The 20,999-nt window shown below is 36.0% G+C and overlaps 2 protein-coding genes across 2 annotated transcripts; one reads left to right on the top strand and one right to left on the bottom strand.

Annotated features, from left to right (window-relative positions):
• The first annotated feature begins 13,162 nt into the window (after positions 1–13,162).
• Positions 13,163–13,920, top strand: LOC149054613 (uncharacterized). The gene is made up of 3 exons (XM_089229951.1): positions 13,163–13,396; positions 13,465–13,751; positions 13,815–13,920. Exons 1-3 carry the CDS (start codon positions 13,186–13,188, stop codon positions 13,839–13,841), a joined length of 525 nt encoding a protein of 174 aa, XP_089086077.1. The 5' UTR covers positions 13,163–13,185; the 3' UTR covers positions 13,842–13,920.
• A 5,440-nt stretch (positions 13,921–19,360) lies between these two features.
• On the bottom strand, positions 19,361–20,728 carry LOC149054612 (uncharacterized). The gene is made up of 4 exons (XM_089230004.1): positions 20,273–20,728; positions 19,956–20,090; positions 19,688–19,884; positions 19,361–19,581 (listed from the first exon to the last, which is right to left on the bottom strand). The coding sequence occupies exons 1-4, from the start codon at positions 20,309–20,311 to the stop codon at positions 19,425–19,427; spliced, it is 528 nt and encodes a 175-aa protein (XP_089086130.1). The 5' UTR covers positions 20,312–20,728; the 3' UTR covers positions 19,361–19,424.
• Positions 20,729–20,999: the final 271 nt, after the last annotated feature.

Genomic DNA, 20,999 nt, shown 5'->3' with positions numbered 1-20,999 from the left:
TTCAGGCCTTATTATTATTATTAAACCACAGGGTATACCCAATACCTAGGATATCAGCATACCTGTCGGCCAGTGACCGTCCCATTAATATAATAGCGCGCCCGCGATTAACAATATGTTATGCAATAACTGATCCCCGACCTCCCCGCCTGCAACAGTGTTCACCGTCGTCACCGTAACATGTCGTCATCGGCTGCCGTCGGCGCCTCTGTCGCGTCCGTCGGTGCGATCGCCGCAGTGCAATTATTTTAATTACCCATATTATTGTAAAATCCCGCAATACGCCTACCCTGGCCTTCCCTACTACGACATCAATTGCGACAACAACGGCCAGCGAACGGACACCGTTCGCCAGCCATCTTCACTTTTTTCTTTAAACCAACGTATTCCCGTCAAGACGTAACGAACACCACCAGCCCACTCATTCTGCGGTCCGATCAACCTCGTGATCAATAGTCAACTTATAGTTTTTCGTATTGTCATCCATACTCGTAATGTACGAAATGATGGGCTAAGCGACGACGTCGGGCCCGATGTGACCGACGCCGATGGGCCATGTCGACCACGTGTCTTGGGGGTCGACGGCCAACTGGCCAGCCTATCCCAGCCGTCCGTTATCTACACTTTCGTCATCCAGCCACAACTCAAGTCATCTTCATTTGTGTAATGTACCAAACTATTTCCCCCAATATTCCCCACTTTTCATTTTGATTATGTATCACAACTTTTTCTTTTCTTTTTTCATTTTGATTATGTATCACTACAACGTTTTTATGCTCCATTTTTCCTCATAGGTGCCCCGGTAACCGTCATGCGGAGCCGTGGGTATTTTCCTTTAACACATGTAATAGTATAATGTGTCATACCGACGTATGATGACTATTCCGTGCCGGTAACCGCTTGTCGGAGCCATAGCATTATATTATATACTTATCCCTGTATTTTGTGCATTTTGCCATGTGCATTAAATTATATATCTTTCCTTGTATTTTGTGCATTTTGCCATGTGCATTATATTATATACTTTTCCCTGTATTTTGTGCATTTTGCCATGTGCATTATATTATATTTTATTTATTACAACCATGTAAAATATATCCCCATAGTTATCCTAAGACTTTACGCCTATTATTTTATTAATATAAATTTTTTTGTTTGTTTTCCCCCTTCTAAATAAATCTTTGCCGTTCATTCGCCACTGCGGTGCGGCTCACAGGTCACGAGGAAAGTGTTCCCCTTTGCTCGTGGGTGGTTTTTGTGACTTAAAAAATCATGAAATCTCACAATCTTTTGGCAAAAAAGATACAAGAGACTGGTATAAAATGTATCATTATACATGATACGTGATACTTTAAAATACAAGATACAAGATACAATTTTATCTTTGATACATGTATCTTTGATACTGCCCAACCCTGCTACCAACTACTATAAAGTATTAAGTATAAACTAGCACGAGCACCGGGCGCAAACCCGTTCCCACCGAAGTCGGGAGAGAGTGCGCCCGTACCATTAGCTGAGGCGTGCACGTGCCCTTCGCCACCCTGGTCGAGTCGCGAGCTATCCTCATCGCTTCCCGTTTTTGGTCACGGGCAACCTCCGGTGCATATAGCTCCACCGGTAAGCTGGGTGGGCGCTAAGGAGAATACTCACTCGGCAGCCTTCCCCTAGACCAAGCGTCGGTCTTTTAACCACATAGTAGCTCCCGCTACAACCACTCCGAAACCAAACCGCCGTCGACCGCGCAACGACCGTAGCCGCCACGCGAACGCCGTGTGAGGGCACGGCGTCAATCGCTCAACGCCGCGGGGCTCCCCCACATCCCGAAGTACCATTCTCGCTCCCGTTAGGAAAGCACATCAATGGTGAGATGGGTGGGCCGAGCTTCGTCGGCGTTGTGCCTCAGCTGTGGTCCTCCCGAGATTTGTGCCGTGTACCGCGGGCTAACGGTAGGCCCTCAACGGGCAGCGCTCGCTGCCGACGCGATGGCCGCGACCCCCGAGTATGAGGCTCGGTAGCCTTAAGTGTTTGCTACGCTTCCCTGAGGCCTTTCCGAAGAGAGCGGCTCGCTCTTCTCGAGGTCACGGCCAGAACCTCACGACGCCCTAGTCCCCGAAGGTTTCGGTGCGTCCACGCCCCAGGCGTCGGCCCCGATCGGCCAGTCCCTTTTAGTCAGCTTTTACGACAAGCAGGGAATACTGTGGCGGTATTCTGACCTAGGCCCCAGCCACAGAGCCCGACTCCCCGCCTTCCCTTGACGTGTGAGCACTCTCCTGGTCAGGACGCACTCGAGCGTGGCCAGCCGCTTGTGCCACTTATGCCGTGCGTGCTCACCCGGGCCACCCTGAGTCTGTGCATTACACTGGTTGGTGCTGCTGCATCCTGACCTTAATAGGTCCTACCTATCTGTCCTGTTCTTTAGACTATTTCTACTGTATATTCTTAGGGCTTCGTATGTCTTCTTGGACTGGAGAAATGCTCCCTTTTCAGGCGACCATGAAGCGCCCTCTTCTCGCATGGTCGTTATCAATATGTTTCTGTGGTATGCTGTCCTTCTGCATGCCAGCAGAACATGCTGGACTGTCTCGGCACCGTTACCGCATGTGCAGTTCGGGCTCTGTACCAGTTTGAATGAGTGTAACTTCCCTTTGAAATCCCCGTGTCCTGTTAGGAACTGGGACGTGTAATGGTCGAGCTCCATCGGGAGTGTACATCTCCGGGCCAGGTCCGGGATCATAAATTTGGTCCATTCACCTTTGTCCGTGGTATCGTATCGAGTTTGCCATTCCGTTATCAGTTCTGACACTTTTTGTTCGTATTCATTCACCGCTATTACGTTGCTTTTTTGCATACATTTCAGCGCCATCCTTCTGACCTCCAGGTCGAGCGGGAAAACACCAGCTACGGCCGAGAGGCAGTTGGTCGACGCCGTCCTGTAGCAACTCGTCATCGCCAGTAGAGGGTCCCTCTGGATGGAGCATAGTTCCTTTACACTCTTATTAAGTTGGCATCCTTCCGACCAAATTTCCGCCGCGTAACCAACGTGCAGGAGGAACACTGCCTCGTAAATAATTTTGGCTGCTCGACGACCCATACCCCAGTTTGCTGAGGTCATCCTTCTGAGCCTAGCATAGAGCCCTACCGACTTTTCTTTCAGCTCCTTTACATGGTCCCAATAACTACGCCTAGGGTCTAACATGACGCCCAGGTATTACCTAACCTAACCGTACTGCTGGCCTCTATTCTGGCCACCTTTGCTCACGTGCCGAAGCCTACAGAGTATGTTGGCTTCAATCCACCTTTGACTGACAGCATCCTGTTTTACATAGCTGCGGTTCCTGTTATCCTCTCTTGGGAAAAAATTGCTTATATATATCGACGGTTACAGGGAAAAAGGGCGTAAACGACATTTTGGCCGAAAATGAGTTAATATAATTTTGGCGTAAACGCCACGATTCTTTATCGATAGAGCCAACGATTGTATCGATACGATTTTTTTACGAATAACTATCGATGTTTAAATATTTAGCGTAACCGCCATTCAATATTAGGTGTGAAGTTGTTATCGGGCGTAAACGACTTTTATTAGGTGTAAACGACTTCTATTAGGCGTAAACGACTTTTATTAGGCGTAAACGACTATTAAATAATTTAATATGATGTTGTAAACGACATTTTGTTGCTAACATCAGAATAATGGTATTTATGCTAATTTATGATAACGAATAATAATTGATACGCATTACGCATTTGCGAGCTGCTTACAGTTGCTACACGTTCCACTCATTCAAGATCCTTGATTTCAAGTAAGTTTTATGTAATAAATACTATTACATAAATGCAAGTATCATAATACAAGTATCATAATGGTCATCTTTAAATTTACTATCAGTCTTTATGGTGTGTTATATTGTCTTACGCCTAGGTATAATATTTTAAAATTATGTTTCCCATTATTAGTAGGTAGGAATGTCTTACATGATAAGTTTTGTTGTCCAGTCCACGACTGTGTCTAAATGTCACCGTAGTAGTTAAGCAATAGTACAAATATTATAGTAATTGATTAGTTAATAGTTATAGTTTAATTAACTGTTTGTACCTTTTATTATGTTTATTTAGTTTAAAAATGGGTTCAAGAATAAAAAAAATGATGAATGCTATAAATAATTCGTCTAGCACTATTGATAATAACTTTCCATCAAAACAAAACGACAACTTTGATCGTGCTAATTTTTTTAATGGTCTAGTTTATAAAGATATTATGGCAGTTGAAAATAAAGAGTTAAACGTTTATAAAAAATCTGAAGTTCCCGTTACCAAAAATAATATTACTGCTAAAAATACATTATTATCTGATAAGTCACCGACATTATGTCCGTCAGAGTGTACTAGAGATACAACAGATTGGTTACCACTTACCACCAGGTGTGGTGTTGAATAAAAATACTTCATTTACTGTTTCTGATGTTAGTGATAATATTATAACTAATTGTCAAAAACCTAGTTGTTCACGAGAACTTTTCAAAATTCCATCTATAGAATCCGATAAAAAAACTTCAAGTTGTGATTTAGAATGCAATGATGTTGTTATTGTTGATGAACTAACACAGATAGGAAAAAGTGGTTTGAAAAAGCCAAAAATTATTAATAAAAAAATAAAGGAAAAACACAACCGTGTCCATGGTAATGGTAAGAAAGTTCAAAATAACCCTTGCGCTAATTCAAAATGTCCTAACAAGTGTATGAATAAAATAACCGAAGAAGAGAGACAAATTATTTTTTCCAATTTTTGGGGATTAGGTAGTTATGAAAGACAACGGGATTATTTATTATCATCTACCAAAGAAATTGCTATTAAAAGGAAAAGAGTTGAAGGTACTAGTCGCCGTAATGTAACTAGAGAATATTATTTATCGTGCAATAGTGAACCAAAGCGGGTATGTCAACAGTTTTTGTTAAAAACTTTGGATATGACACAAAAATGTTTAACTTATACTCTTTCAAAGCGATCCCCTTCAGGAACTTCGAAAAAAGATGGTCGTGGTTCAAGACGTCCAAAAAATAAAACGTCTGATGATGTTATGGCAAATTTTGATAAATTTATACAGCAGCTCCCAGCGGTACCATCACACTATTGCCGAGCCTCAACGACTAAAAAATATTTACCGTCAGAGTTAGGAAATTGCTCTAGATTATATAAGCTTTACATTGATTTTTGTAAACAAAGTAACGGTACTATCATAAAAAAAACACTTTTCTATCAGCTGTTTAAAGAAAAATATAATATCAGTTTTCATGTCCCTAAAAAGGATAAATGTACTTGGTGTTGTAAAATTGAAAATATTATTATGAGCCGACAACTAAATGAATCCGAAGATACAAAAAATCAACTTCATTTATACGAAAAAGAAGAATGTAATTCTATGTTTTTGTTTGATCAACAGATTTCAAAGTGTAAAGGGAATTTTTTGTGCTCGAGTTTTGATTTACAAAAAGTATTGAGTAGCCCATCAGGTCAAAATATGAATTTGTACTATAGTAGGAAGTTTAGTTCTTATAACTAAACCATTTAAGAGTCGGGAACGCAAAATGCTTATGCTTATTTATGGGGAGAAATAAACGGAAAAAGGGGATGTAATGAAATTGTGACATGTATACACAACTATTTAACCGATATAGATATCAAAAAAATATATGAATACGTAGCTTTATATTGTGACTCGTGCACCGGCCAAAACAAAAATCGTGCTATGTTAGCTATGATTTCAAAATCACTCAAAAGTCAATTCACGTACATTAAAGAGATAAAAATCGTTTTTCTATTGCCGGGTCATACTTACATGCCGGTAGATTCAGTGCATGCATCAATCGAACGTTTTGTTAGGGACAAAACTGTTTGGGCATCAAGTGAATGGGCTACACTTATTAGAAAAGCACGTATAAATCCTAAGCCTATAGAGGTAAAACAACTTGCTTATTCAGATTTTTATAATTGGAAATATGAAGCTGATAATAGTAATATACTCCCAAAAGTTTTAAAAGATATCGATGGTAATATCATTCAAATTTCAAAAGTTCGTTACTTTGCTTTTTCACGTTTGAATTTGGATAGTGAAGATGATAATTTTCATTCCATAAATATCCATGCATATTTTTCATATAATCCTGATTGTGAACCAAAAACATTAAAACTTAAAGGCGGTCAGAACAAGAAAGAATCTCGGTCCACTACAGAAGTCATTGCAAAAAAGTTGTATAAAGAAACCATTGCAATCTCGAAAGAAAAATATAATGATCTTATTAAATTGTGTACATCTGGAATTATTCCTAATGAGTTTCACGAGGAGTATCTGCAAATGAGAAATAGTACAAAAATCCAAGACTGTTTACAAGAAACTGACGAGGAAGATGAAACTGACAGTTTAAAATAAGACTGATAAATTATCAAATTTTATTTACTCATTTCATCATTAAGTATTATAACTTAGTTGGTTACTATTATAATTATATCGATTTGTTTTTAAAAAAGTTGTTTTATTTTATTTTAAGGAAGATTTTACTGTTTTTTTTATGTAATAATTAAATACGTCATGTTATTTAATTTTATTTCGAATACTTTTTACTAAAAAAAGTTGTTTTATTTTATTTTAAGGAAGATTTTACTGTTTTTTTATGTAATAATTAAATACGTCACGTTATTTAATTTTATTTCGAATACTTTTTACTAAAAAGAGATGTTTTATTTTATTTTAAGAAAGATTTTACTGTTTTTTTTTTTATGTAATAATTAAATACGTCATGTTATTTAATTTTATTTCGAATACTTTTTACTAAAAAAAGTTGTTTTATTTTATTTTAAGGAAGATTTTACTGTTTTTAGGGTTCCGTACTTCAAAAGAAAAAAACGGAACCCTTATAACATCACTTTGTTGTCCGTCCGTCCGTCCGTCTGTCAAGAGCGTTTTTCTCAGGAACGCGTGGAGGTATCAAACTGAAATTTGTATATGATACTCAGGTCTACTGTCCCTGGAAGCTGTAGAAAAATCAACCTTCTAAGCCAACGCAATCAAAAGATACAGCCATTTAGGCCGCAAATTTCCGCAAATTTTCGAAACTCGCACGGGAATCAAAACCTACAGGGTACTTCCCGTGAACTTAGAATCTTGAAATTTCGTACGAAGTCACGTCATATAGTACAGATATAGGAAAAATTACGAAAACCGTAAATTTTTAGTTTCATCATATAAAAAAAAAATATTTTTGAAAAATATTTTTGACAATTTTGAAAATTTCAAGTTACTACTCCTTATCTCATGAACGCGTTGAGGTATTAAATTAAAATTCATATTAAATACTTAAGTCTATAATACCTTTAAACTGTATCAAAATCAAACTTTTATGTCAACGCAATCGAAAGAAATAATAACAATTTAAGCCGCATATCGTCCGTCCGTCTGTCAAATTTTCGAAACTCGCACGGGAATCAAAACCTACAGGGTACTTCCTGTGAACTTAGAATCTTGAAGTTTCGTACGAAGTCACGTCTTATAGTACAGATATAGGAAAAATTACGAAAACCGTAAATTTTTAGTTTCATCATATAAAAAAAAAATATTTTTGAAAAATATTTTTGACAATTTTGAAAATTTCAAAGTTACTACTCCTTATCTCATGAACGCGATGAGGTATTAAATTAAAATTCATACTAAATACTTAAGTCTATAATACCTTTAAACTGTAACAAAATCAAACTTTTATGTCAACGCAATCGAAAGAAATAATAACAATTTAAGCCGCATATTTTTAAACTCGCGACTACTTGCGAGGGAATTAAAACCTTCTCTGTAAACGATATTTGATGTTTATTGAAAAAATACAGCCGTGAAATCGTATCCAAGGATACTTCCAATTCTATTTAGCCAGCCTATACCTATAATAATAAGTAAATAATAAGTAATAATAAGTAAAACACCTTGTTATATTATAAAATAAATGATAGATGTTAATATAAAATGAAGGATTACTGGAACGATAAAGATACCTTTGTCATTAATTTATGATCCTCCAGCTTTCCATATTTTTATGTTATAAATTTCATTTTGCAATAAAAATAAAAAAAACTTTTACTTATATACCTACAGGTTTGTACGGAACCCTCGGTGCGCGAGTCCAACTCGCACTTGCCTGGTTTTTATTTTATGTAATAATTAAATACGTCACGTTATTTAATTTTATTTTGAATACTTTTTACTAAAAAGAGATGTTTTATTTTATTTTAAGAAAGATTTTACTGTTTTTTTTTTTATGTAATAATTAAATACGTCATGTTATTTAATTTTATTTTGAATACTTTTTAATAAAAAGAAATATTTTATTTTATTAAAAGGAATATTGTACTGTTTTTTTATAATGTGATAATTAAATTATACGTTATTTAATTTTATTTTGAGTACTTTTTATTGAATTATTAATATTAAATCATATGTTCACGAGTTCAGGCGTAACCAACAATGACCAGGTAAGTTGAGAAACAATGGGCGTAAGCGCCATATTATCGTTTATAAGGTAATTTTTACCGTAATTAGCGGTAAATTTCATAGTTGTAAGTAAAATACATTAGAAACATAATCAATTAATAGATTGATACAAGAATTATACTTGTAAGTGATATTTAGATAGAATAGGACAGAAAAATGTATTGTATTTTTATTTTGGCTTTCCTGTAAAATTACGAAAATGTCGTTTACGCCCTTTTTCCCTGTAGCCGTCGATATATCAGCTCCGCCGTTTCCCCAACTGTCTTCGTATATGTGTCATCTGACCTTTTCATGGTGTAACGGGATCAAACAGAGCGCCTATTTAGGTGGCGCGCTCTGTTTGCCCGTTACTCAACCATTCCACAACGCGCACATACAACACTCTTGCGAGGAGTGTAATCGACACACGCCGCCGCTCACTGAGCAAAATATGAGTGACCCTGAAGACGAATATTCCGCTCTAGAACCAGTAAAAGATATGGTACAGACCTTACTGAAGACAAATCAAGGGGCATACAGCAACATCAAGAAAAATTTATTTGTGGCCCAGAAATATACCAAAGCATTCGGAGGAGTATCCATGACACAACTGAAAAGGCAAATGTATAAAGAGTAGACCAAACATCTCAAAATGTTGAAGCAACAACACAAACAATAAAACCCCAAGACTACAAGTTCCCAACCAATCAACTTTGATTCTCGCAAAATCAACAACAGTTTTCATTTTTCCCAAGACATCTAAGACCTCGATGTCTGTGAAAAATGAAAAAGGGGACTATGTAACGGGATCAAACAGAGCGCCTATTTAGGTGGCGCGCTCTGTTTGCCCGTTACTCAACCATTCCACAACGCGCACATACAACACTCTTGCGAGGAGTGTAATCGACACACGCCGCCGCTCACTGACGGTACGGTCAATAGAGAGCGCTGGTCAGAAGCGCATACATAACCACCTGCCGCCCGTAACTTAAGTCAAGATTAATCAGGAACGATAAAACTTAGCGCCAAACCGATGACAGAATTGAAATCGTCAATCTATTTACTAGCAAATTCATTAGCATTAAATATGCACCTACTCACCAAAACCTTTAAATTATTCAAAAGAACAAAACTATATTCTACATCAAACCGGATAGCGCATAACCGCAGATATATAAGTCGCTGAACACGGTATCATCACTCAGTCTCCCTGCCTAGCAGTGTGAACGTCCTCCGGACGGTACTAGTGACCGTTATCCACGGAGGCGATCCGCAGCAAAGCTCTCTTGATTCTCTAATCTGAACAGACCGGACGGTACTAGCGACCGTTATTCACGGCTGTTCAATAGATTAATCCGAATCGTCCCTATCATCCAGCAGCCAAGCCGTCGAGCCGTCGAGCCGTCGAGCCATACAGGAGCCGCTACCGTCCCTATCATCCAGCAGCCAAGCCGTCGAGCCGTGGAGCCGTCGAGCCATCAGTGTTGAGACCAGATAAGTAAAAATTATCTAGATATAGATAAAAGATTATTGCTCTAATATTATCTAGATTAAGATAAGATAGCATGTATTTAAATTATCTCAGATAAGATAAAATACAAACAAAATTTATCTAGATAAAAAAAAAGATGAACATTTAAATGTTTAAAATAGTTTAATTTAACCAACAATTAAATTTATATTTTATCGTGGAAAATTAATATATCTACTAATAATTGAAATCTTAAGATTAAGAATACAGATTTTTTAAACATAACATAAATAATGACCATCAATATTCCACAATTTTCTTTATATATGTTTACCCATTGGCCATTTGTCATTCTTACTTACATAATTTCAAAGATTAATATAAGTATAGTTTGTGTTTTAAAATGAATTAAAAGTTGAAAAATGAGACTTATTAAATTAAGTACTCTATCTTATAGTACCATAAAAATTAATCAATTTTGAAGTTTAAATTGTTAATAAATAACTACTTCCATAAACCATTTTTAAAACATTTATATTGTATTTAATGACAATACAAAATAAAATGTATGCATAAGAAACATTTTAAATTTTAAGCATTATAATTCAAAACATAATTCTTCCAAACAAAAATCTCTTTTTATTAATAACATAAAAATTCCAAATTAAAATTTTACATAATGCATAATAATAATGAATATTTTTAAATAATTAATAAGTGTAATATTATATTTTATACATAATCAGTTATTACTTTTCAACTTTAAAATAAAAAAAAAAAAAATAATAATATATACATGTACATATACAAATGTTGGGATTTTTCGATTTACTTATATTATCTAGATAATTACTAAAAAGATAACGATTTTTTTATCTTAAATAATCCTTAGATACCTATCCACATTTTCATCTAGATAAGATAAAATATAAATAAATATTATCTAGATGAAATATCTAGATAAATTTATCTAGATAAGTCTCAACACTGCGAGCCATACAGAAGCCGCTACTGTCCCTATCATCCAGCAGCCAAGCCGTCGAGCCGTCGAGCCGTCGAGCCATACAGAAGCCGCTACTGTCCCTATCATCCAGCAGCCAAGCCGTCGAGCCGTGGAGCCGTCGAGCCATACAGGAGCCGCTACTGTCCCTATCATCCAGCAGCCAAGCCGTCGAGCCATACAGAAGCCACTACTGTCCCTATCATCCAGCAGCCAAGCCGTCGAGCCGTCGAGCCATACAGGAGCCGCTACCGTCCCTATCATCCAGCAGCCAAGCCGTCGAGCCGTGGAGCCGTCGAGCCATACAGAAGCCGCTACTGTCCCTATCATCCAGCAGCCAAGCCGTCGAGCCGTGGAGCCGTCGAGCCATACAGGAGCCGCTACCGTCCCTATCATCCAACAGCCAAGCCGTCGAGCCGTGGTGCCGTCGAGCCGCGACAGAACTGTCACTGTCCCCATCATCAAATATTATACATCCGAACCACGAAAACCACCGTGAGTCAAATACAATAAACCTATATATGTCTTTCCCCCCCGTTTTGTAAAATCCCTTAGAATACTATAATTTAAATGTACGCTCGTTGAGCATAAAACTTCAAGAAAAAATTGTAAAAAACTTTAACGCATGGTTGTATGATTGTAATTATTTAAATAAAGAACCATCAAACTACAACAACAACCAATCTCGTTACAATGGTCGTCGGGACCGTCTTCACCTTCGAGCCACTTTTTGCCCATTTAAAGGCCTATCCCCAGACATTATCGTTTATGCTGCCAGCAAAGTTACGCCATGCAGCCATTTTGGAGAGTCTTAGGTTGACCCTCGGGTCTCACGCGGTGCGGCTCACAGGTCACGAGGAAAGTGTTCCCCTTTGCTCTTGGGTGGTTTTTGTGACTTTAAAAATCATGAAATCTCACAAAGTTCTGTTACGCTGCTCCAGCTCTTTTGATTTTTTTTTTTCAGTTCAGCCATAAAGCGTTTTTAAATATTTTTTTAATCGTTGTTTAATATTTTTTTAAGTGTTTTACGACCCGTATGCATTATTTTGTGTTAACGCCAATCGCCAATTACACATTTACGCTCGGGCTTTTAACTTAATTATTTAGTTTTTTAAGCGTTTTTTTATTGATCAGCATCCCTTGTTATATTATATTAGGTTTTTTAATATTTTTTTAACGTATTTATACTTGTCTTTCATCACCCACGCCTTAGCGCGTATTAGCATCGGCCGTGTGCTCAACGGTTATGCTCAAGCAATTAGTTTTCGCTCGGGCATTTAGCGCTTTTTTTGTAGTTTTAAGCGTTTTTTATTGTTTTTTATTTAAGCGTTTTTTATCGTCTTTTTTTTTTCTCCCGGGGACGCTAAGCCGAGTACCCGGCAACTCTCCCTTGCACGTCGCCGATCTCCCCGTAAGGAAAATATTTCGACCCGACACCAGAATGCGTTTCGTCTTTTTTTTTTCTCCCGAGGACGTTAAGCCGAGTACCCGGCAACTCTCCATTGCACGTTGCCGATCTCCCGTAAGGAAAATATTTCGACCCGACACCAGAATGCGTTTCGTCTTTTTTTTTTCTCCCGCGGACGCTAAGCCGAGTACCCGGCAACACTCACAACTCTCACAATCTATCCGTAACGTTGAATTTTGTTTATTGCAGTTACCATGTCTTTTACACAAATGGAGGCTGCTTTGATGGAGCTGAAAGCGAGGAATGTTTCATTAAGCCAAGCTGCCCGTACTCACTGCATTTCTTATACAACCTTGCGGCAATATGCTATTAAAGAAGGGATATCCGTCAATGCAGTTAGTATCAAATTTGTTTTTATTTGTTTGGTTGACTTTTGCACGCCTTTAAATTTTTTCAGGGTATCCGGAACTATGTTAGGACCACGAACAATAAACCGCTCCAAGAAGCAATCGACCTGGTTATGAAACATGGGGTAGCCGTCAACACGGCTAGCCTGTTAAAAAAAGTCACCAGAACTACGTTGCGTGTGGCTTTGAAAAATTTGGGGGATAAAACAAAAGCAACGCAGGTTGGCGTTTCCAAAAAAACAAGGTACGAGGTGAATTCTGCACATTTGGGAGAATCTTCGTCACCCTCCATGTCCAAGTCACCCGTAAAGTTACCTGCATCTGCTATGTTAACATCACCCGATAGGTTCCCGTCGACACCGTCCAAGTCACAGTCACCAATTATGTCTTCGCCTGCCAAGGTATTGTCACGCGACAACTCACCGTCACCGGCAAAGTCACAGTCACCTACTATGTCTTCGCCTGCCAAGGTATTGTCACGCGACAACTCACCGTCACCGGCAAAGTTACAGTCACCAAATATGTTGTCTACGCCTGCTAAGCTTACGTCACCCGAAAACTCACCGTCACCGCAAAAACCGACGATGACTAAAGGTAATGTATAGACATCTCTTTTAGAAACTTTATCAAATAATTATTTTAATTGTCTTTTTTCTTCTTAGCTATCACTGTTTTTAAAGGTAAAAAAACAAAAACCGTTCACCGAATTGTATCGATACATAGCCGGACTGCTTATTACAAAAGGGCCAAGGTAATGGATATTTTGCCACTTGAGCTTGATCTGGACGTCAATCGAGAGGACGTGTCTTGCGATGAAGATTCCAAACCCGTCGAGATGGTGAACACGGTGAACTCTCACATACGATTTAACTCTCCCATGCCCAGAGAAGAAATATACACACCAATACCCCCCGGATCACCGGATTATTTGAGTTCAATGACGATGATCGTAAGTAAACTCACGTATTAATTGAACAGATAAACGTTTAACGACATGTGTTGTCCATTCCAGCTATCGAAACACCGTTTAAAAGCTTAGTGCGAACGACTGCGGTCAGCCGTCCGAGGTCACCGTCACCACTCAGATATTCTCCAGTTGGTGGTTCGGAAGATGGTATTGTCGAATTTATATTATAGCCCTGGCCTGTTTTTTTAAATACCAAGTACTTTTTGTTTCAGCTATCGTTGTAAGATCACCAGTTGGAAGACTTTCAACAATAATTCATCGTGAGTATTTTTTTGTGTCTTAGTCTATTGGGGTTTGATTATTAAAAGTTTGTTTTCCATGTAGCGAGTAGTCCGTTGCAAATTGAAGATGAAGTTGTTGAAACCCCCCGCAGACATCGGATCAACATCATCGAAAAAAACCTTAATGCAATAAGCCACCGAGTAAGTAGTATGTTTGCACTAATTAACGAATATAAATTAACTTATCTTGTTTCGCAGTTCATCAAGTATTGCCCATTATGTCATTACCAAACGCACGATAATAAAACGACAAGACACATTTACATTAAGCATCGTCGTTTTTTGAGGGCCCCGGTGGGCAAAACTCTAAAACGAATAGGACAAATTTACGGATTTTCTTCGCGAAGATCGGTATCTCTGGTGCCAATAACATTGATAAAAAAAACAGTTAGGCCCCTATTGGGATGATGTGCCGACGAGAAAAATCACCTTCCAGTATGTACAAAATAATGATAATAATATCCGACCTTCATACTAACAGATATTCGTGTAATTGCAGACTTTGCATAATGGGACGTATGAAAGTTTATGGTGGAGAATGGGACCTTCCCGAGGCACCCACAGTCGAAAGCCCCTTCAAAGCATACCTGATCCCCCAACAAAGTCCAGTTAAGCCAGTAGCAGTAGCAGTGCCATTGGCCGCTGAAGATCCACATTTGGATACGCAAGAAGAGAGGGCTCCTACAACGTAAGTATTATTTGGATGACTGATAAAGTTTGTCAGAAGTTATAGTTCGTTTATTAAAACTTTCTTACCTTAGGCCATGTAAGCAGTTCCGTAAAGCTCTAGAAGAATGTGGTTACCAGGAATAGCTGCCACAGGACTATCCCCAAATAGCATACCATTTGAAAAGCCTACAGCTGAGTCATGGCAGAGACTCTGCTGCTGTAAAAAATTATATTGCCAACGTGTCGAAAATATTACACAGAGTGGATTGCCAGGAAACACGAAGGAACGAAAACGGTTATCACCGTATCAAAACATAATACCGGCGATAGGGAGCCAGCCACCTTGGTGTTTGATGAGAAAGACGAGGACCAGCTTCACAGGTAATTCGTTATTGACAATATTCCGTAAACAGATGGCTAACCTTTTATTAAATGTCCTACAGATACTACGTTTTGCGGGAACGGGTGTCGACATCTGCGACCGAATTCTTTGATACCAACCAGGGAAAGCGTCTTACGAAACTTTACGACGACGTAAACAAATCGTTTGGCGTGAATTTGTCTGCGGGTATCTTCCGGAAGATGATTGAAACCCATTCGAGGGGCCATGACAAAACGACCAGTGCAAATGTGGCGAGGGCCTTCAACACTCAGAAGAAACGGCGCTTAGATACTACCAATTGCCTGATGTTGGGGAGGCAATACGTCGTCAATGCGACATCGAATCAGTTGACCAGACTGCATTATTTGAAGTTCCGTAAAGCTCTAGAAGAATGTGGTTACCAGGAATAGCTGCCACAGGACTATCCCCAAATAGCATACCATTTGAAAAGCCTACAGCTGAGTCATAGCAGAGACTGAAATTAAAAAATTATATTGCCAACGTGTCGAAAATATTATATTACGTTGATACCTGGTTGGCGTCAACAAATCAACCAGCGGGACACTGGTCCGACTTGCTCGGGACCAGTGTCGAACCATTCGTTGAATTTTTAGACAAGTGAGTAGAACACTTTTGGTATTGTTGCGTAGTTGTGTAAAATAAAAAACATTACATATTTTTTTGGTTTTTAAAGACGGGAAGAGCTTGGGCAAACGGTGGCCACTTCTATAAACTATTTAAAAAATCTGAGTGTCGTTTTCGACCTTGCACTGTCGACATATTGCTACGAGGACCCGTTTTTCAAAAAAACCAAGGAAAACGTCCCATGCCCCTCCACCGTCAACCGTATAAAAGTAATAAAACAGAAGCTGAACCTTAGTAGTATATATTTGTATGTTCACAGCCAGCTTTTCCACGGTAATTTTTTTTTTTCAAGGGGAAAATTCTCCCTTGGAGCACTCTGATTTACCGCGTAACACAATACGGTGATTACACAAGATTGTCCACCTATTTGCGCCTTACACAAAAATATTTACCGTATCAACTATTTTTCCCCGTTTTTTAAAATTTTTTCAATCAAATATTTTTATAAAAATTATATTTCAAGTAAAGAACACAAATTATTTAATAAACTTTTTTTTATTTTGTTCAATAAAATTACACAAGTTTTCTTACTTCTCTAGTAAAAGGTACATATTCTACAATACGATCATGAATTAACAAACAATAAGCAGTTACACCTGTAAGAGATTCCGATGCTTCAATTTCCAATTGAACATCCACTGCTGAGGCTGTTGCCGAATCATTCTGTTTTGAAGTATCAATAACTATAATGGGTGCGTTCGATAGAAAAGTAGATGGACTCAATATAGGGTTCCGTATACTTTTTTCGTAATACGATTCTTGAAACGATGTATACATATCATATAATAATGTAAAATTATTTTTTGAAAAATCTAAATTCAAATTATCATACGGATATGCAATCGAGTTTAGAAATACTTTAACGTTCGTTAGATTACAATGGTCGAATATACTACAATCTTTTGTTAGTGTATTTTTACGACCTTTTTGTAATCCAATTATAATAAATCGTGGTTTTTCTAATTTTGAAGCGGTTTTCAAGTTCCATACTACTTTTTTAGTAGTCCCGAGTTCAGGATATTCAAAAGTTTCAAAAGATCTAAAAGGAATAAACAAACTTTTTTCTTTTTCTACAAGTTTCAATAACTTTAACCTTTCTTCATCATCAACAGTAATATGCGGAACCTTCCAGACTATTTTATTTAATACAACTTTACCTGAAGCAGCAACTATATCACTTTTAAGACTTAACGCATTTAAATCAGTATGACTTCGAGTTAATATTAATTCCAATCTTGAATTTACTAATATTTTTTTATAATCTTCAAACAGTCCTAACCAATATTTCAATGGAATGCAAGCACTGAATTCACCTTTATCGTTTGTTAATTGTGTTCCATTTTTCAAATTCCAGCCAGAATTTTCGTAACAATTATAGTTATCTGGTGTACCAGATAAGTATCCTTTCAGCGAGCTTGTGATTCCAAGAACACGTGTGCTATCTACTTCTATTCCATTTATTTCTAATCGTATTTGTTCGAAGAGGTATGAATAACCATTATTACACAGTTTCACTTTATCAGGTTCAGATATTGTTCCTTCTAAAAAAATAAAGCTCTCGTGTAGATACGGATAAACATCTGTTTGCTGTACTGATATTCATATTTCATCATTATTATTAAACGATGTTGTGTACGGTGTATATGAATGATATTCAATTTTCGTTATTTTAGAATCCGTCTCGTACCGTGAACTTATATCTAAAATATCACTTTCAGGCATTTTGTTTTAATTGATAACCTAGAGCTTGCAAATTTTTTTTATTTTTCAACGTCAATTTTTTTACTTTATTTGATGTTACCGAGTAGTATATATTTGTATGTTCACAGCCAGCTTTTCCACGGTAATTTTTTTTTTTCAAGGGGAAAATTCTCGCTTGGAGCACTCTGATTTACCGCGTAACACAATACGGTGATTACACAAGATTGTCCACCTATTTGCGCCTTACACAAAAATATTTACCGTATCAACTATTTTTCCCCGTTTTTTAAAATTTTTTCAATCAAATATCGCTAATTTTTATAAAAATTACAGGGAGATTGTTTTTATGTTTTTAATCATGTTGGTTACACTGTTCTAGTTTTTAAAAATTTATATATTTTAATTTCTACTATTTAGTTGCAAGTTAATAATTTTACATTTAGTTACTGCTGATCCGTCGTGTATTCGAGTTGTGTTTTTCAAGTTATTATTTCAATTAATTAAAGAAATGAATTTACCAAAACTTACAAGCGATTTTCAATCATTAGTTCATCGTATACGAAATAATTCAGTTCCAACCCATCCAGGATATACTTCAATTTATTCAAGATTAAGATCTTTTGAACATTTTCCTTTAAATTGTTTTCAAAATAAATATGCTCTAGCTGAATGTGGGTTAAAATATACAGGAGTAGAAGATATCGTCGAATGCTTTTGCTGTGGACTTATTCTTCATAATTGGAAACGAGAAGATGACGTTTGGATTGAACATTGCAGATATAATCCAAAGTGTATATATGTATTATTAATGAAGGGAAATCAGTTTGTTCAAAAAGTGTTAAGTAAATATTGTAACAATGAATATATTTGTAATTGTGAAACTAGGTCATACGACACCGTTTGCTAAATCATGTCTTTTCATTATATGTTGTAATAAATAAAAAAAAAATATTATAAACAACTTATATGTGTTAGTTTTTAATCTAATATCTCGTGGACGTATAGTTCAGTGGATTAGTGCGTTAGGTTAATTTAATAAGTTAATTTCATGTTTCAGGTAAGTAAGTATAAATAATTCCCTCTACTCCCTTCACTACACACTAATCTACTGAACTGTACGTTCACATTTTTTTTACCATTTTTTTTTTACAACAGATTTAGTATATAATATGTTTACTGATGAAAAAAAACCTCAGTTCAAAGTATATGTTCCATCAGTTACATTATACTAGATTTTTTCATATTGATAGTCTGAAACATTACTATAAATATTATTCATCATGGTTCTACCTATAATCGTATCAAAATCAACCTTCGACATTCGTCCGTATAGTAAGAAGAGCGTTACAGTCGGTTTATTAATTAATAAACAAATTTCGATTATTGTGTTATTAGAATGTAAATTATCAAAGAAGATAATTACTTTAAACTTAGAACAATGGTTTACACTCATGTCTGAATCTAATTACATTTCAATTACTAATAATTTACACACCAGATGTAGACGAACAAAAATATCTGATAACTTTACATATTCAACTAATGTTAAGCAGAGTTCAATTACTTTACATATCAATGATGATTATATCACTTTATCACATATAGATTTATGTAGACTTAAACAGCTTCAACATTGTGTAGATCTCTACATTGCAGAAAAACAGAAACGTCTACCAAGTTACCAAGCTACATTTAACACAGCTTACGATCTAATAAAAAACGACGTCCGTGGTCTACCTATCAGTTGTCAGAGAAATGAATTCACAAACCAGTATATACAAAACTATGATTTTAGTTATTACACTCATCTGCAAAACGATGACACATCATTCCTATATGAAATATTACAATACCATTTTAATACAATGTCAGACTTAATACTTCAGGATTTAATAGTATAAAATAAACAAATATTTATATAATATATTGTATTGTTTATTCAATAAAAAACTCATTTTTTAAAAAAACATATAATAATTAGCCTATTATTTTACTTTTGATTGTACGACGTCCTGGGTCTTGTAGCATCGTGTCAAATATTGACTGCATGGTCTGATTCAAGCTTACATTCAATGTCTGGTCTTTTGACTTTTCGCTTGTATACAACTTAACACCAGCTTCACTAAACTTCCACCTATAATTATTATTTTTTAAATCATGAAATGAAGTGATAATAAAAATACCTATTGAAAAAGATTAACAATAGTTTAAAAAAAGTAAATTAATTATAAATTATTTACCTATCCTTAACCGGAACATTTTCAATATTTGAACATTTATAATGTGTTATCACCCAGTAATCTGTTGGCTTCTCCTCAAATGTAGTTTTTATCGTAATTAAACCGTCACCTTGTCGAAAAGTTAGCGAATTGAAAACTTCCTCATCATATTCTTCTGATCTTAAACGATCACCAACATTGTCTCTGTATGATGCATTCTATAAATGAAAAATATAATTTATATATATATATATATATTTTATTTATAATAAAAAATAATTTAACTAACCATTTTCATCTGCTTCTTATTTGTAGATTTTTTTTCATTCGTCTTCTCAACACCACGTTTTAAAGTGGTTTTTGTTTTAGATGTTGATGCTAACGGTTTAACTTTAGAGTCAACGGATTCACTGAAATGTTCATTCTATGGATCATAAAAATAATATTTTTTTTTTTATTTAAAAATGTACAAGTGGTTTTATAACTGATATCTAAAAGAAACATATTTTATTTTTTTATGTTTCTTAATAATTATAACCATAACGTTGAGTAGTGTTACGACTGACCTCCAATTTGTTATTTGGTTTTTAAAAAAACTTTACTTACCTCTGATTCTGAAGAAATAATTGATGTTCTATAAGACATTTTTGAGCTGCGTTGTAGACTGTGTTGAGGACTGATGAACGTTAATGGTTTTACATTGGCTTTTATACACAGATATTAGCCACTACCACAATAATTTATATATGTAAAATGCTAATGTTAATAGCAATGACTTGAAAAACCTTTCTACAAACTTGTTTTACATGAACACAAGTGGCATTATATGAATTATTAAAGAAACAGGATCTAAAATAATCACCCGCCTTGAAAATCAGATTTGATATAACAACGTTAATGATCTCAAAAGACTTTTCAACAAATATGTAATATAAGCAATAATAGTATAATATATGTATATAATATTAACATTTATTAGAATCAAAAAAATAATTAGTATGAACCGGATTTCAGATATAAAAACGTTAAAGGTTAATAGCAATGACCTGAAAAAACATTTCCAAAAAAAAAATGATTATATATGAACAAGACATTATATGAACTGGTTAAAATATCAAATATAATTTAAAATAAATTAGAATGTATATATTCAAATAGACTTCTCATATAATAATGTAATAAGAATTTGCATGAAAGACTACAAACATGTTCTTACATGGACAAAAGAGAATGGTATTAAGTAATATAATGTACAATCATCTCAGGATTATGAGAGGTACCTAATACTCAATGTTCAAAGAGAGGGTTAAACTCTAGTATAAAACACCGAATT

Source organism: Diuraphis noxia, unplaced genomic scaffold (assembly GCF_037042655.1).
Source record: "Diuraphis noxia isolate RWA-SAM2 unplaced genomic scaffold, SU_Dnox_SAM2 contig0006, whole genome shotgun sequence".
Lineage (NCBI taxonomy): Eukaryota > Metazoa > Arthropoda > Insecta > Hemiptera > Aphididae > Diuraphis > Diuraphis noxia.
This window is presented reverse-complemented; position numbering and strand designations above follow the sequence as displayed.

Excerpts from the sequence above, each read along its gene's own strand:
- LOC149054613 (XM_089229951.1), top strand. The coding sequence starts at position 13,186 with ATGTCTTCGCCTGCCAAGGTATTGTCACGCGACAACTCACCGTCACCG. Across the intron at positions 13,397-13,464 it reads AAAACCGACGATGACTAAAG|CTATCACTGTTTTTAAAGGT; the intron begins GTAATGTATAGA and ends TTTTCTTCTTAG. Across the intron at positions 13,752-13,814 it reads TGAGTTCAATGACGATGATC|CTATCGAAACACCGTTTAAA; the intron begins GTAAGTAAACTC and ends TGTCCATTCCAG.
- LOC149054612 (XM_089230004.1), bottom strand. The coding sequence starts at position 20,311 with ATGTCTTATAGAACATCAATTATTTCTTCAGAATCAGAG. Across the intron at positions 20,091-20,272 it reads TTATTTCTTCAGAATCAGAG|AATGAACATTTCAGTGAATC; the intron begins GTAAGTAAAGTT and ends TATGATCCATAG. Across the intron at positions 19,582-19,687 it reads AATGTTCCGGTTAAGGATAG|GTGGAAGTTTAGTGAAGCTG; the intron begins GTAAATAATTTA and ends TAATAATTATAG.